At 48.2% G+C, this 15404-nt stretch overlaps 1 protein-coding gene across 1 annotated transcript in view; it reads right to left on the reverse strand.

The window, feature by feature from the left end:
- Window positions 1–15404, reverse strand: part of CCDC180 (coiled-coil domain containing 180) — a 728974-nt gene that overhangs the window by 608955 nt on the left and 104615 nt on the right. The window contains exon 3 of the mRNA XM_069609330.1: window positions 8195–8385. Coding sequence (XP_069465431.1) covers window positions 8195–8385 — 191 coding nt within the window. The remainder of the gene's footprint in view (window positions 1–8194; window positions 8386–15404) is intronic.

Consider the following 15404-nt stretch of genomic DNA (forward strand, 5'->3'; position numbering starts at 1 on the left):
CGGTTGCAAAAGCTTTACTCGGCATATTTACTAGGGTTGGCTTCCCTAAAGAAGTTGTGTCAGATCGTGGCAGCAACTTTATGTCGAAGTATATGCAGGCTATGTGGAAAGAATGTGGGGTCACCTACAAGTTCTCTTCTGCATATCACCCCCAGACCAATGGTCTGGTGGAACGTTTCAACAGAACGTTAAAGAGCATGATTGGGGCTCTGGAGGAGCCCCAGAGAAGAAAGTGGGATCTTCTTGTTTCATGCTTACTGTTTGCCTACCGAGAGGTACCACAGGAGGGTGTTGGCTTCAGCCCCTTCGAACTTCTGTTCGGTCATCCCGTACGGGGACCCTTAGCCATCGTCAAAGAGGGATGGGAGATGCCCACTCCCCCTGTTACTACCAATGTAGTTGATTATGTGCTAGGGCTCAGAAAACGGATGGTACTTCTGATGGGCTTGGCCAGTGATAAATTGAAGGCAGGGCAAGCGCTGGTGAAACATTGGTACGACCAGAAAGCTTCCCTCATCAACTTTACACTTGGTCAGCAAGTCCTGATCATGAATCTCATAAGGCCTCGAGCCTTACAGGACAAATGGTCAGGCCCTTACCCAGTGGTGGAGCCCCTGGGTGAGGTTAACTATTCAGTGGACCTTGGAAGGCCTGGACAGGCTCCAAAAGTGCTTCCCGTGAATAGGCTGAAGGCTTTCGGCCCAAGCGTCGAAATCGCAGCACTGCTACTGGCTTCAGATGTTGGGGAAGAGGAGTCTAAACCTCTCCCCGACCTGTTCCCAAGCAGTCCTTCAGTTAGCTCTTTTGAGGGTGTCCGAGTGGCCCCTCACCAAAATGGACAAGGCTCAGTGGTTAACCTTGGACATGAAGTAGTTGGAGGGAGGAGACAGCCTCTACTCAGTCAGGTACAAGCAGTACAAGACTGGCCTACCCCCACTACACAAACCCAAGTGAGAGCCTTCTTAGGACTCACGGGTTATTACCGCAATTTTGTAGCAGACTATGGCACCATAGCTGCTCCTCTGACTGCCCTCACAACTCCGAAGAAACCCAAGAAGGTAACTTGGACTGACGAGTGTGAGAAGGCCTTCAATGGCTTGAAAGACTCCTTGTGCCAGGCCCCTGTGCTCAGGGCCCCTGACTATCAAAGACCTTTTATCGTGCAGACGGATGCCTCTGACACTGGGATAGGAGCTGTACTATCACAAGTAGATGAGAAGGGTAAGGAACACCCTATCGGTTTTATTAGTCGCCAGCTTAAGGACAGAGAGCTCAGGTGGTCCACGGTAGAGAAAGAATGTTTCTCTGTTGTGTGGGCCCTAAGGAAGCTGCGGCCCTACCTCTATGGGACCCACTTCACTGTGCAGACTGACCATAAGCCGTTAAAGTGGCTAATGAACATGAAGGGGGAGAATCCAAAGTTGCTTAGGTGGTCCATAAGTCTACAAGGCTTCGACTTCACTATTGAGCATAGGCCAGGTGTCCAACATAGCAATGCTGATGGGTTGTCCAGAATGTTTAACCGACCTGAACAAGAGACTCATCCAGGGGTGGATTAGTTCCCCCTGTCCATAGTCTGGGAGGGGCGAGTGTTAGGAAAGATTTCGTTATTGTAGGGAACTTTCCTTCCATGTGACAACCCCTAAACTTTTTGCTATTGTTTTCAACCTGTTTCTTGACTTTGCCAGAGAAGTGCAGCCTTCTGCCGTACTCCTCTGGGCTTTCGCTCCTTTCTTACGGGGAAACTGACATGCCCTTAAGACAGTCAGTACCGGGGAACGCTGTTTCCCGTAGTTTCTTTTACCGTGTCGCCATTTTAGTGCAACACGACACAAGAGGGCACTGTAAACTAAGTTACAGCTCTCTTGGGTCTCTAGCCTTCTACAGACCCTAGACACTCTTTTAGGAGGGTTTTTGGATCGGTGCAAGTCATTCAGGGACTGGGCTGGTGGCAGCGATCATTTGGTTTATTTTGAGCTCCTTTTGCCGTTCTGAGCACCTTTTTGCCGCGAACACAAAAGGGTGGCCCGGCTACCCAAAATGGCCGGACCACGAGACTCCTTTGCCTCGTCCACTGTCCGTCTTGCTCCCTTTACCTTCCCCCGGGTCAGGCGACCCGGGGCCTTCCTTATTTGGGCATGTAGTTTCCCGCGAAACACGGTTGCTTTCGCGGGCTTCTACATGTCGTTTGAGTGCCCCCAGGATGTGGGCTGGGCTGTCTGGTCCCAATACACATCCTGGGTGCCAGAGAGTCTAGGGTAGTGTGAATGCCTGGGACCACCGTGGTCCGTGATTGGTCCACGTATGGTATGTGTGTTGATGAGCGGATCTCCCATTGGCTCCCCTCCGTTTTGGCGCGAAGGGAACCGTGGATAAGAGGGAGCTGGAAACACCACTACCAGGTCGATCTCCTGAGTTCTTACGAACCCAGGGATACAGGAGCCAAGTATCCTGCGAACACGAGGCTGGACCGAGGAATCGCTGGTGACCCCCTGAAGAACTTCTGCTCCTCATTGCTGTCGTCCGGTGAAGCCCTTTCCACCTAAGATCGAACAAGAAGGCCTGTACTGGCGCTTCGACCTATTGGAATAGCAGGACCAGCTATTCCCGGCACCTTCATCAACTCCTGCCGTAAGCCTTCGGAAGTGTCTCTGGGCCATCCAGTTGACTGACCAGCTTACTAAGGAGTCCTGCTCTGTAATCGCCGACAGGTTGGGTGGTATTCTGAGTCCGGGGCACGCTCACACGCTTCGTTTGCTTAGCAACCCTAAGCTAGAGGTGAGCGGTGCTCGTTTGGCTTGAATACACCCGGCCGTTCCGTTGCCCTGCTGTGGCGACAAAACTGTGCTTGTTTCTTCGATCGGGACGTCTTTTTACTCTGCACGACGACGAGACGTTCCCTGCTCTTCAGAACCTGCCAGAAGCTGCATCTATCGAGGAGAAGCTCGGGCCTGCTTGCTTCGGGGACCGGTGAGTAGATTAGCTAGGATCTGGTCGCCCTCCTGCAGTGCCCCTTGCTTTTCCCCGCTGTAAATACAGCACCCCTTGTCCGTACTCGCGCCCTGCTTCTGCCTCACAGTGGAGGCTGCGCTAGAGTCGCGGACCGTGTTCTCCTTCATTAGGGCGCCCTACAGAGCTGTCCAACGTCCTCCGAAGAGCTTCACCTTCTGCCCATTGGCACCGGCGTGTGCAGGTACTTTTGAGCGCTAGGCTCCACTCTTCGTAGGGATTGGACTACCATCCAGTTAGGGGCCTCAGAAGGCGGACATATTACACGCATTGGTTCGCACTGCCTGTTTTCCTTCCCCTGCAGGTGGATAACATATTTCGTGCTGCTAATGCTGTGAAACTGTGTATTCTGTATATATATTGGGTGGATAGTGTATGTGTTGGTTTAATATCGTTGTATCTTGCTGCTTTTACTGTGGTTATTAGTTTCGAGGCCTTATAATAAATGTGTATCTATTTTTGATATAACAACTGTTTGGAGTAGTTTGTCAGCGCTCTTGCTTTGTGTGCTCACTGCGGGCTTTCAGTCACCCTCACCCCTCTTGAGACCTAGTCTTGACCGCCGCGATCGCTACCTTGATTGGTCTGGCTTGTCCAGAGGTTACCCTGTTCCAAGTAATTAGGTTGGCCTTCTGAACTTCTGCGCCACCAGGACAGAGTTCAGAAATCCGTCTTAACAAACGCACCCCCCCCCCCCCCGACTCCGGCGGTAACGCCATTAGCATCCAGCACTATTAATGCCGGAATAAGGGATACTGCCAAATAAGCATCGCTAATAGAGCTACCACTGACGAACCCGGCGCTTTGAACACCGGCGGAAATTGCGTCACCGCCGGAACGGGAAGCATCACGGCAGCCATTTTGAAAAACACAATCCGTTAAATATCTCCACTTTCTGCAGCCATCCAGCACTGCAAACCATCCAAAATGTTTTAGGAGAGGCTAAGAGGCAAGGGGGGCGAACATCGCCTCAGAAAGCCCAAATTCATCTTGTGGTCCTCACAGATGAGGTATTGGTCCCTTGTGAGGAGCTTTATGGAGCCAGTCAAAGAAAGATCAGTGGGCAGCAGTGGACAGCAATATGGCACAACAAGGTCACAGCAGTTGCCAGTGTACCCCGCGACGGTGAGGACTGCCATAATAGGCGTAACAACATATTCTATTCTATTATATTTAACTTTTGTAAAGCGCCTCAGACCACTGACAGACAGCATAGAACAGACAGACAGAACAGACAAGAATACCTGCAAGAATCATCATAGTATTTTAAGATAAGTCCAGAGGGCAAGTGGGAACCTGAGGCTAAGGGTGCAGTGACTGATGTCCCAATACCGACAGGAGTCCCTGGCGACAGGAGGAGGCACTGCTGAGCCCCTGGTCCTCAATGCATGGGAGGAAAAATGCAGTACGATGCTCGACCTCGAGGGGCTAAAGGGAGTCTTCAGTGCAGAGGCGGGAGCCAGCAGCTAGGAGGTGAGTGAACCCCCCCCTCCCTCACCTTCACCCTAATGCATGCACAAATGACAACCCAGTATAACAAGCCCCAGGTGACAGGGACACAAGTCAGCAGAATACGAAGCTGGGCATGCCGAAGAGGCAGAGTGATGGAGCGGCACATCAGCCACCCCCAGAGCAGCCATGGGGCAGGGCACCAAGGCCACCCCCGAGCGTCACTGCAGCGGCAAGGGTAGGCAAGTGAACCAAGCAAATGCCATGCGCACCTCGCCCCTACTGGCGCACCCTGTGCCAGCGGGATTGAGGTGCATGAGCAACCATGGCACCATGCAGCAGTCACCCCAGTATAAAGTGGACCCAGCAGGCCTCCCCACGAGGGCATGGCAGACAAGCCACAGGGAAGTACACGTCCCACACACAGACATGTTCCCAGCCTGCAAATCACTGCACTACAAAACAGCCCTGATGACTGTACATCAGTGCCCCATAGAGCCATGAAGGTGCCATGGAACAAGCCCCCACCCCACCCCACCATATCAATGCCACCCGGGGAGGGGATGATGGCCCATGAAGGACCCCAAGCATGCATGTCTGACTACATCCACCCCAGAATGGACACCCTACTCTACCCAAACACAGGTCAATGACCAACAGGCCATGGGGCACACACCCATTGCCTTGTGCTACACCATGACAGTGGTCCCACATGCATCCTCCCATGGCCAACCATTCGCATTTGCCCATATCTGCTGGTTCACACTCTGTAGCATAGCAATTGTGTCTGTCATTCCAAAACATGTGGGGAAACCATACCCAACAACATTCCCTATGTCCCCTGTGGGCACTTACGCATCGCCAGAGGCTTTGTCGGAGGAGGAGGAGGAGGAGGCTGCCGGCCCATCAGGCAGTGGCGATTCAAGACCCTCAAGGTCTGCCACCACCACCCTACACAGGCGCACACAATCCACGCCTAGGAGCACAGACTGCTGTGCAACGTCTGCACCCAGCAAGGCCAGGCCTACAGGTGGACCTGTAGGCCCTGCCCCAAAACCAGCAACCATAGCCACAGGGACATTGGCAACACCTAAAGATATTCTCTTGCTAACATGTCAGTCTTTCTCTGTTACTCAAAACGCTTTCAAAACCTTGCACATGTTCTATACGCAATCACTCTGATACACAGTATCTTCGTTCTGCCGCATCAGCATAGCATTCAATTATTGTAAGGAACTCATGGTGGCAACAGTAAAGACAAAAAGTGATCACAGTTCAAGGGTGTTTATTAAACTGTAAATGCAGAGTGGAAAAACGCCTAACCTAAACCTAAATCTGAGAAGGGAGAAAGCGAAGACGATCAAATGAAAATAAGGCAGTCCTCGTGGTGTTGTGTCAAAAGAAAAGGGCCTATAGTAAAAAACAAAACGATTGCCAATTCCTTACAACTAATTACCGAAAGAGTGCAGCGTGTGATTGCCAGTGGTCTCCAATCACCACATTTTGAGCACGGGACAAGGTGGATCTCCTGAGCACAGCACACACTCGAACTTTCCCAGCACGAGCCAACAGTTCTGGTGTAGCTATCAGGTTCTTCGATGGTTAAGTCTCTTTCCTTCAAGGCCTGATACATTCAACAAACAAACACAAGGTTCGGTTCCACATATACTTTGGGTGATGGCTTCATCCCAGGGTCCCCCCCTCTTCTGGGCGCGGACCCTTTATCAGTTGTATTCAACAAAATCAATTGATCAGTTCCTTTCTCAATTAACTTTGGGTGATGATTTTCCACCCCTGGATCTCCCTCTTTCATGTTCGGACCCCTTTTCAAACGCTAGCCTCCCCCTCCTTCGGGTTCACAAATGGCTTTTCCTGCATTCACAAGTTTTAATGTCTTTTTAGACAGTTAATCAGGCTTTGCCCCTGGTTGTTGGCTTCCCTCCGCTGGGTTCACTCTCGCCAACTTTTACAGGCAGTTCATTGCGGGACTTTAGACTTCGCCCTGTCTCGTTAGCATCCCTCCGCCGGGTTCACTCTTGCCAACTTTTATGAAACAGGGTTCATATACTGAATTCACCATGAGGGATTGATTTCCCTTCTTCACAAACATCTGTCAGTCAAAGACTTTCGACGGTACAGAGGATTTTACAAGATCCCAGTATGACCACTTTTACCTTTCTTCGCCTCTTAGCAAGGCCTTCTGGTTACGGTAGTCTCTACCATTGGGTAGTCGCCCAGAGCTGCCTGTCTGAACACCCACGTGGTGCCGGACGTCTCTGTTGCAGGCTTTCCCCCACTTTCATCAATGGCTACCCTTTAAGCATTACAAAGTTCAAATCAGATGCTTGTTACTTTTCGTTCAACACTGGCTGTGATGGACCGCTTGGCTTTCATCTCCTTCGAGTCAAGGTTGGTACCACCGAGACCAGCATCTCTCCCCGCCTTGGTTATCAGCAGAGCAGGGTCTCGTATACTATTCACATCTTCCGCAACACACGCTGCTCTTTGTTCGCAGTCTGTTTCCGACTGCGGAGGTTTCACAGGTCTTGATCGGGAAGGGCAAGGTGACTACTGTCCTTGTCACCCTCTCAGTATTCACCGTCTTTAGAGTCCTCTTGAACTGCCGTGCTGAGTTAGCTCTCACGTTGTGTGTTCTGCCTTGCACTTTCGGTGCTCTTGTGCTCCATCTTTTATCCCTGTGGGGAAGGGAAAGGGCTGTCAGGTGTGTGCGATTCTTGCCTTGCCTAGCCCTTGTATTGGGACATGTCAGGTAAATGGCACTGGTGTTAGTCTGCTGTCTTTCATTTTGTGCAAAAGTGTTCATGTCGGAAAAGGGGGGCAGTGCTTTGGAATATCCTATGTAGTAGGATGGGGTAAAGGTGCTGAAAGAAGGGGGATACCACGTCTCACCCATTGGTGTCCCACTCCCACTCCCACTCTCCAAGGACCCCCCCATGCAGGTGATCCTCTCTCACTGGCCCACCACTAGGAACTGGATAAAATAGCGATGGCTGTGTCCTGGCCACCTGGATGACAGATCCCCGGGGACTAGCCAGGGAGACATCAGGTTTCTGACATTATTCGTACAGTTCAGAAACACTAACAAGTTTATTGGCGACAAGCACCCGCTCTGCCACAATGTATCTTCTTTTCCCCTCGCTCACGCACCAGGTTTCTTTAAACACAGAAACTCACTGGTCGCTTTACTTGATGCTGCGGCTCCACCAATCTCACGGCTTCTCACAAACTGAGTTCAGGGTCTGACCACCTGCCCCTCATGCCCTCATGCCCTCATGGGCTGGCTGCCTTGCCTAGGGGAACGAGTACTTGCATTGCATAACCAAACAGGAAGGCCAGACACTGCATACGGGTTCCTTCCTCCGACCTCAGTGGCTCCCTGGAGACACGGCTCCCTCGCCACGCTCCCCTGGCCCTGGCAGGATTTCCTTTAGTCTAACTCTTCGTAACAATGTTGCTTTCATCGAATAAGGAAATTACACATTTACAGTATTACATTATTGCAAGACCCTAAAATTGTGCCAAGATTCTCTACTGTCAGGTAGGTAATGGCTGTTATCGGGACATTTGAAACATATAATCCCAAACCATTGCTTCAACATTCTTCATCTATAATATTTGTTTCTGGCTCTCCTGCATGCATTGTTGGCAGCCTAGATGAGGGCCAATTTTGCAGTGTTGACATTTGAAAGACAGTATTTCAGTCCTTATGCCCTACCTGTAAAAGACTGGGTTTTCAGTAAAGCCGTCGTTCGGCATGCTCTCCACCCACAACTGCTGGCGGTGAGAGAGCTGGCCCCCAGCACGGGTCTCCAGGACCCCAACCAATGGAATCTTCCCTCTGTCCAAGGGCCGAACAAAATGGATGCTCCGACATCTGGCCTCTCCCAGTGACCGCACCAGCTGTACCTATAAGAAGGGGGAAAAACAACAGACCAGTGAAAACAGACGACTTAGCTTTTGGTCTAGGTTTGGGCTCGTTGACCCACTTATCAGTTAAATCAATTCAGGATATTGCAATAAATATGCGTGAAAAGCATTTGCATTAATTTAAATTCAGTGGACATTCTCTTAAGTTTCTTTGGTTCTGAAACCTTAGATGTCTTGTAGTTCGAGCTGGAGGAATCCAGCATAAGGCTGTCGGATCTAGACTAATTTGCTATGGGTCGATGCTACCCAGCTAAATTCCTGATGTTCGAGAAGGGTCGATGCCAAGGGTGTTGCCAGGTCTGGAAAAGATCTGGGGCTACGCTAATGTCAGGACTGTCATGACTCGGGGCTAGCAAGCCTTTTGGTTATAGCCCCTGAGCTTCTATCCGAATCTACAACCAAAAGACCCTGGACTATAGCCCCCCTAACCCTCTGGTCGACGAAGGCATCTCCATCCAGCACTTTTTTCAGTTGGGTCTCTCTAAGTTGGACAGGTGTGATGGGGGTTTGGTTGTCATTGGGGAAACATGAAAGATTTTAGTAATCCGGTAATGGCCCACAATAGGCTAAAATCTCCAAAATACACAATGACGGACACCAACATGATATCAAATTATGAATGATCCTTCTCATGTTACCTACCAGAAGAGTCACAACACACACGTGTCATGCCTGGTACTCAGGTGCTTGGACTATAGCGCCCTCCGAGCTCTCTGCTGATGATAGAGGGGACCATGCACTCAAACACTTTTGTTGGCAAATTTGTTTGTAGCTTGTTTACTTATGCCAAAACGAAATAGTGCAGAAATCACACAGGCGATCCAAAGACTCACGGGCAAACGCCTTTGCGTCCTATTTTTGCAATCGCACCAACGAGGGGACGTGTCTCTACATTTTAAAATGCATTCCGAGTACACAAACAGGGCGTGCTTCAAAATGCAGGGATTAGGAAACACATGTCCCTGCGCCTGTTTGGAGCAGGCGCATGGGAATGTGCACTGTGTGACAGGGACATTATTTCTGACGCTGTCCAGTATTTATTCTTAAGGGGTACACCAGCTATATGAACCGCTGCTGTCCTGCTTGCGTTTCTAACCCTGAAAACCGTTGTAACCGTATTTCACAATGGCGGGCCCAATACTATGGCCTTCTAAGGGCTCAGCACTGTAAAATGCACTCCCAGCAGCAATGAGGATGCTGGGAGCCGGTCATACTCCCGTCACTAATGCATTCAAGGGAACTGGCCAGAGAATCATTTGCGCCGCAGAACAGCATCTGGACATGCACGGGTCCCTTTGCAGATAAGGCAAACTGCGCACTTCTAAACATGGGGCATCTAAAAAGGTGCATCCTCCGCACCCTTTAGACGACAGAGTATCATCAAGTAACTATTCTATATACCTGAATTTATGCTTGCAAATACATTTGAGATTAACACACCCGGACGCCCCCAGACCCCAACTGCAAATGTTTAAAATAGGATTCGGCGGTTTTGTCTCGTCTACTAATTAATAAAGTTCCAAATCACAAGATAAATATTGGGAACAAATTGCCCTTTCTTTGAGCTCTCCACTGTTCCAAACTTACCAGAATAGGCATTATTGAAGCATTTTAGTGTAAAATACTATTTCTTAAATGTATTAGTTCCTTTTAACAGGATTCATCATAAGGGATCTGTACTAAGTGTGTCATTTATTTTTTCACCTTTCTGTTTGGTAATTACTTTTGTTTTTTGGATCGAAACTCATTTGTATTTTAATCTTGACATGTATTTTGTTTTAGCCTCTTATTTTTTTTTTGTTACATGTAAACACAAAATAGTAATATGAACTAAATTGACATTTAACGCCTTGCCACCCAATATCTTATCCTGACTGGATGGAAACAAAGTATGCACCTAGGAACACAAATACAATAAATGATGGCCATGTATCGTATCCAAAGACTTGCAGGGCAACTGACCACCGAATATACACCATGGTGGACAAGAAGGATGGCCAACATCACTGCAATAGAAGCAGTGTACAAATACAAAGGCGGCCATGCATCGATTCCAAAGACTCGCAGGCCAACTGACCACTGAATATACACCATGGTGGACAAGAAGGATGGCCAACATCACTGCAGTAGAAGCAGGAGTACAAATACAAAGGCGGCCATGCATCGATTCCAAAGACTCGCAGGCCAACTGACCACCGAATATAACACATGGCAGACAAGAAGGATGGCCAACATCACTGCAGTAGAAGCAGGAGTACAAATACAAAGGCGGCCATGCATCGATTCCAAAGACTCGCAGGCCAACTGACCACTGAATATACACCATGGTGGACAAGAAGGATGGCCAACATCACTGCAGTAGAAGCAGGAGTACAAATACAAAGGCGGCCATGCATCGATTCCAAAGACTCGCAGGCCAACTGACCACCGAATATAACACATGGCAGACAAGAAGGATGGCCAACATCACTGCAGTAGAAGCAGGAGTACAAATACAAAGGCGACCATGCATCGATTCCAAAGACTCGCAGGCCAACTGACCACTGAATATACACCATGGTGGACAAGAAGGATGGCCAACATCACTGCAGTAGAAGCAGGAGTACAAATACAAAGGCGGCCATGCATCGATTCCAAAGACTCGCAGGCCAACTGACCACCGAATATAACACATGGCAGACAAGAAGGATGGCCAACATCACTGCAGTAGAAGCAGGAGTACAAATACAAAGGCGACCATGTATTGTATCCAAAGACTCGCAGGCCAACTGACCACCGAATATAACACATGGCAGACAAGAAGGATGGCCAACATCACTGCAGTAGAAGCAGGAGTACAAATACAAAGGCGGCCATGCATCGATTCCAAAGACTCGCAGGCCAACTGACCACCGAATATAACACATGGCAGACAAGAAGGATGGCCAACATCACTGCAGTAGAAGCAGGAGTACAAATACAAAGGCGGCCATGCATCGATTCCAAAGACTCGCAGGCCAACTGACCACTGAATATACACCATGGTGGACAAGAAGGATGGCCAACATCACTGCAGTAGAAGCAGGAGTACAAATACAAAGGCGGCCATGCATCGATTCCAAAGACTCGCAGGCCAACTGACCACTGAATATACACCATGGTGGACAAGAAGGATGGCCAACATCACTGCAGTAGAAGCAGGAGTACAAATACAAAGGCGGCCATGCATCGATTCCAAAGACTCGCAGGCCAACTGACCACCGAATATAACACATGGCAGACAAGAAGGATGGCCAACATCACTGCAGTAGAAGCAGGAGTACAAATACAAAGGCGACCATGTATTGTATCCAAAGACTCGCAGGCCAACTGACCACTGAATATACACCATGGTGGACAAGAAGAATGGCCAACATCACTGCAGTAGAAGCAGGAGTACAAATACAAAGGCGGCCATGCATCGATTCCAAAGACTCGCAGGCCAACTGACCACCGAATATAACACATGGCAGACAAGAAGGATGGCCAACATCACTGCAGTAGAAGCAGGAGTACAAATACAAAGGCGGCCATGCATCGATTCCAAAGACTCGCAGGCCAACTGACCACTGAATATACACCATGGTGGACAAGAAGGATGGCCAACATCACTGCAGTAGAAGCAGGAGTACAAATACAAAGGCGACCATGTATTGTATCCAAAGACTCGCAGGCCAACTGACCACTGAATATACACCATGGTGGACAAGAAGAATGGCCAACATCACTGCAGTAGAAGCAGAGTACAAATACAAAGGCGACCATGTATTGTATCCAAAGACTCGCAGGCCAACTGACCACTGAATATACACCATGGTGGACAAGAAGAATGGCCAACATCACTGCAGTAGAAGCAGAGTACAAATACAAAGGCGACCATGTTTTTATTTTTAATGAAAAGGTCAATTTCCACCTCTATGTCAGTTACTGGCTAAACTGACCAGTGAAGAGGCGGGAAAACGCAACTGTAAGCATTTCAGGGAGGGGATAAATAGGAAGTCACCTGAATAAAAACATGAGATTGGTGGGTGGCCCTCAATTTAACGAGAAAAAAATAAAGTAAATGAACAATGTTCTAATTTTCAAATGACTGGTTACTGCTGTGAACATTTTTCTATTAAGTATATATTGGGTTATAGGTGGTGGTGCGTCATTTATGACGCACAGACAAAACACCCTATAATTATATACACCATGACCTACTCATTTTTTTACCTGCCCAAACAATGATCTTTGCACTCTCTGATGATAATGTTCATATACCCTCAAAAGTACTTGGGCAATTCTGTTCATGCTGGTAACAGGACGCCTGGGTTTGGCATCCTGGTACCTGTATCTCTAACCAAGACACCCTATATGAAGCACCACTCATCACACCAGAAAGTGTCAAGAAAGGATCCACATTTACAAAATTACTAGCTTTGCAGCGAGGGATATCACATTATTAAAATATTGACGTATACATTTTCCTCTGTAACCTTTGACTTCATCCATCAAAGCTCACCAGATTTGGCAAGCTATTGAGATGGCAACATCAGAACATTTATGCCATATTTGGTGAAGCGGTTACCATTTTTTGATGGCTGCAATTTGCATTGCTGCAATTTTCTCTGTGGTGTTTTCACCCTGGCCGTTTTTGCATATTCTTTTTTTTTTTATTTATTTATTTATTTTTTTTTTTTTTTTTAACAAAATGTGTTCTGTGTTTGGTTAGGGGTTTTGAGGTGTGGAAGGGTTAGGTGGACAACCCCAGTAAAAAATTAAAATAAATAAACAACGGCAAAAACAACTGGGGTGTCAGGCCCACCTTCCAGACCGCAATGGCAATTGGATGACCCAATTTTAAATTATATGGCACTGAGAAATGGGGTACCAAAAGCAATAAGGGAGTATTTCCAGGAGAACCCCACTTAACTTACGTCCCCAGCTACGACATGGGATGTCATGAAGGCAGTTATTAGGGGAGTCTTAATAGCCCACGCAGCGGCTTATCATAAGCGGAAAAACAGACCCGAGTCCAACTACAACCCAACATCTCGGAGATGGAGGGTAAATATAAAGAGGTTGGTCCCCTAAATTCCACTTAGCCCTTCATATTGCCCAAAACAAACTAGAGGAACTGTATGCCAAAGAGACAGCCCAGTCCCTGTTAATGACCAAACAGGGATACTATGCCAAAAACAATAAGGCCAACCAATTCCTGGAAAACAAATTAGCCCAATCCCAAAAACGCAAGCTAAGGATCAGCAAGGGGTAACACAATACGGGGAACAGACTAAACTACAGTTAGCAAAGACTCACCTGTTGGAAACCATGACAGCACCGGTCTGGTCAGCTCAGGACCAAAAACGGTACATTGAGGGGGCCACGGTACCACACCTTCCCCGGTAGGACATAGTAGCGTTAGAGGCCCCAATTCAGCAGGAAGAGGTGGACGTGGTATTTAGATACTTGAAGTCCAGAGCTCCGGGCCCCGAAGGATTCTCAACAAAATTGTATAAACTCTTTAGTAGCCAGCTGCTTTCCCTTTTGACGCCCCTCTTCAACTCCTTCAGAGAAGAGGGTAATATAACTCCCTCTATGCAAACCTCCACCACTATCCTACTATTGAAACCCGGGAAAGACCCAAAAGACTGTGCCTCTTATAGGCCAATCTCCCTGTTAAACATTGATGCTAATATTTACTCTAAAGTACTGACAAATCGTTTAGCTCCACTTATCCCAGTGCTGATCGATGCGGATCAAACAGGATTTGTCCTGGGAAGAAAGACAGGGGATAGATAACATTAGGCGAGCCTTGAACTTGATAGAGACAACCACTATAAACAAAGGAAAATTAGCCCTTCTGGCTCTCTACTCTGTGTGTCCGCTCCGGTTGCTTGCAGACCTTCAATGGTAATCTGGGGTTCAGCTGCTCTGCTATCTTCCATGTCCTGACTTTTCCGCTGTGCTGAGCAAGCGTTTGTATTGCATAGATCCATCCTACTGCACAGCATTGCCTGATGCGTCCTGAACGTGGCATCTCTCAGTCTCTTCTCTGAAGTTGCTGGCCTCCTTTTACCACAAGTGGCACTCCAAAAGGCATGGGGCCCAGCTGTGCTTTAGCAGCTCCCCGCTCCCTTCGCTAATTACAGTACTCTCTGCCGTGGTCCCCACTGGCAACTGAGACCCCACGAGGAAGGGCTTCCACATCATTGACACTCTGTCCTGGAGCTGTTCTGAGAGCTATCTGCACTGGTTTATTCAACATTGGGATCCCCTTCTGCGGTCTTCATCCGTAAGCAGGGCCAATATATATATTACCATTCTGAAATGAGCTCATCAGTATTGGTGAGAGTGTGGGGATTTGGCGGTGGATGTTGCAGCTGAAACTTTGTACCTCTAGTTGGCTCATGGTTCTTCTAACAAGGCCCTGGAAGATTAGCTTTCATGAGCTGCAAAGTCTGCTCCCCATTTAGGGATGGGGTCAGGCACCTAACTTTGTTACACTAAGTTAAAATGACTGACATAGGTCTTGATGCCGTGGACCTCAGTTATTGAAAACATATTCAGAATTGTCTGTACCATTAGGAGGTTGATACCCAACATCTAGAAACCCTTACACAGACATCTATATACATTAAAACTTCCATAGTAAGAGTAGGAACCAAACTTCCCATTAAAAGTGACACTTGGAGAAATAGCATAGTGGGCTGATGCGTACACTGTAGAATTGTTTGAGGTCACGAGTCATACAAGTATCAGACATGAGCCACATGTGGAATGCGTTTCCCAACAGGTCATTATTAGGGCTATAAGAACAAACTAAAGGAGTTCTCTTAAGGGCCAAGAATGTACATACAAGTACCTCAATTGTAGTAAGGACAGTTGTGACCAAAGTATACATCAGTGCGAAGGTTCAGGAAAAGTCCAATCAAAGTTACTTGCAGTTCTCGTTAGGGTGGGCCCTGGTCTTTCCTGGTAGGTTTTACAAACAGGAC

Source organism: Ambystoma mexicanum, chromosome 8, assembly GCF_040938575.1.
Source record: "Ambystoma mexicanum isolate Mex_15411 chromosome 8, UKY_AmexF1_1, whole genome shotgun sequence".
Classification (NCBI taxonomy): domain Eukaryota; kingdom Metazoa; phylum Chordata; class Amphibia; order Caudata; family Ambystomatidae; genus Ambystoma; species Ambystoma mexicanum.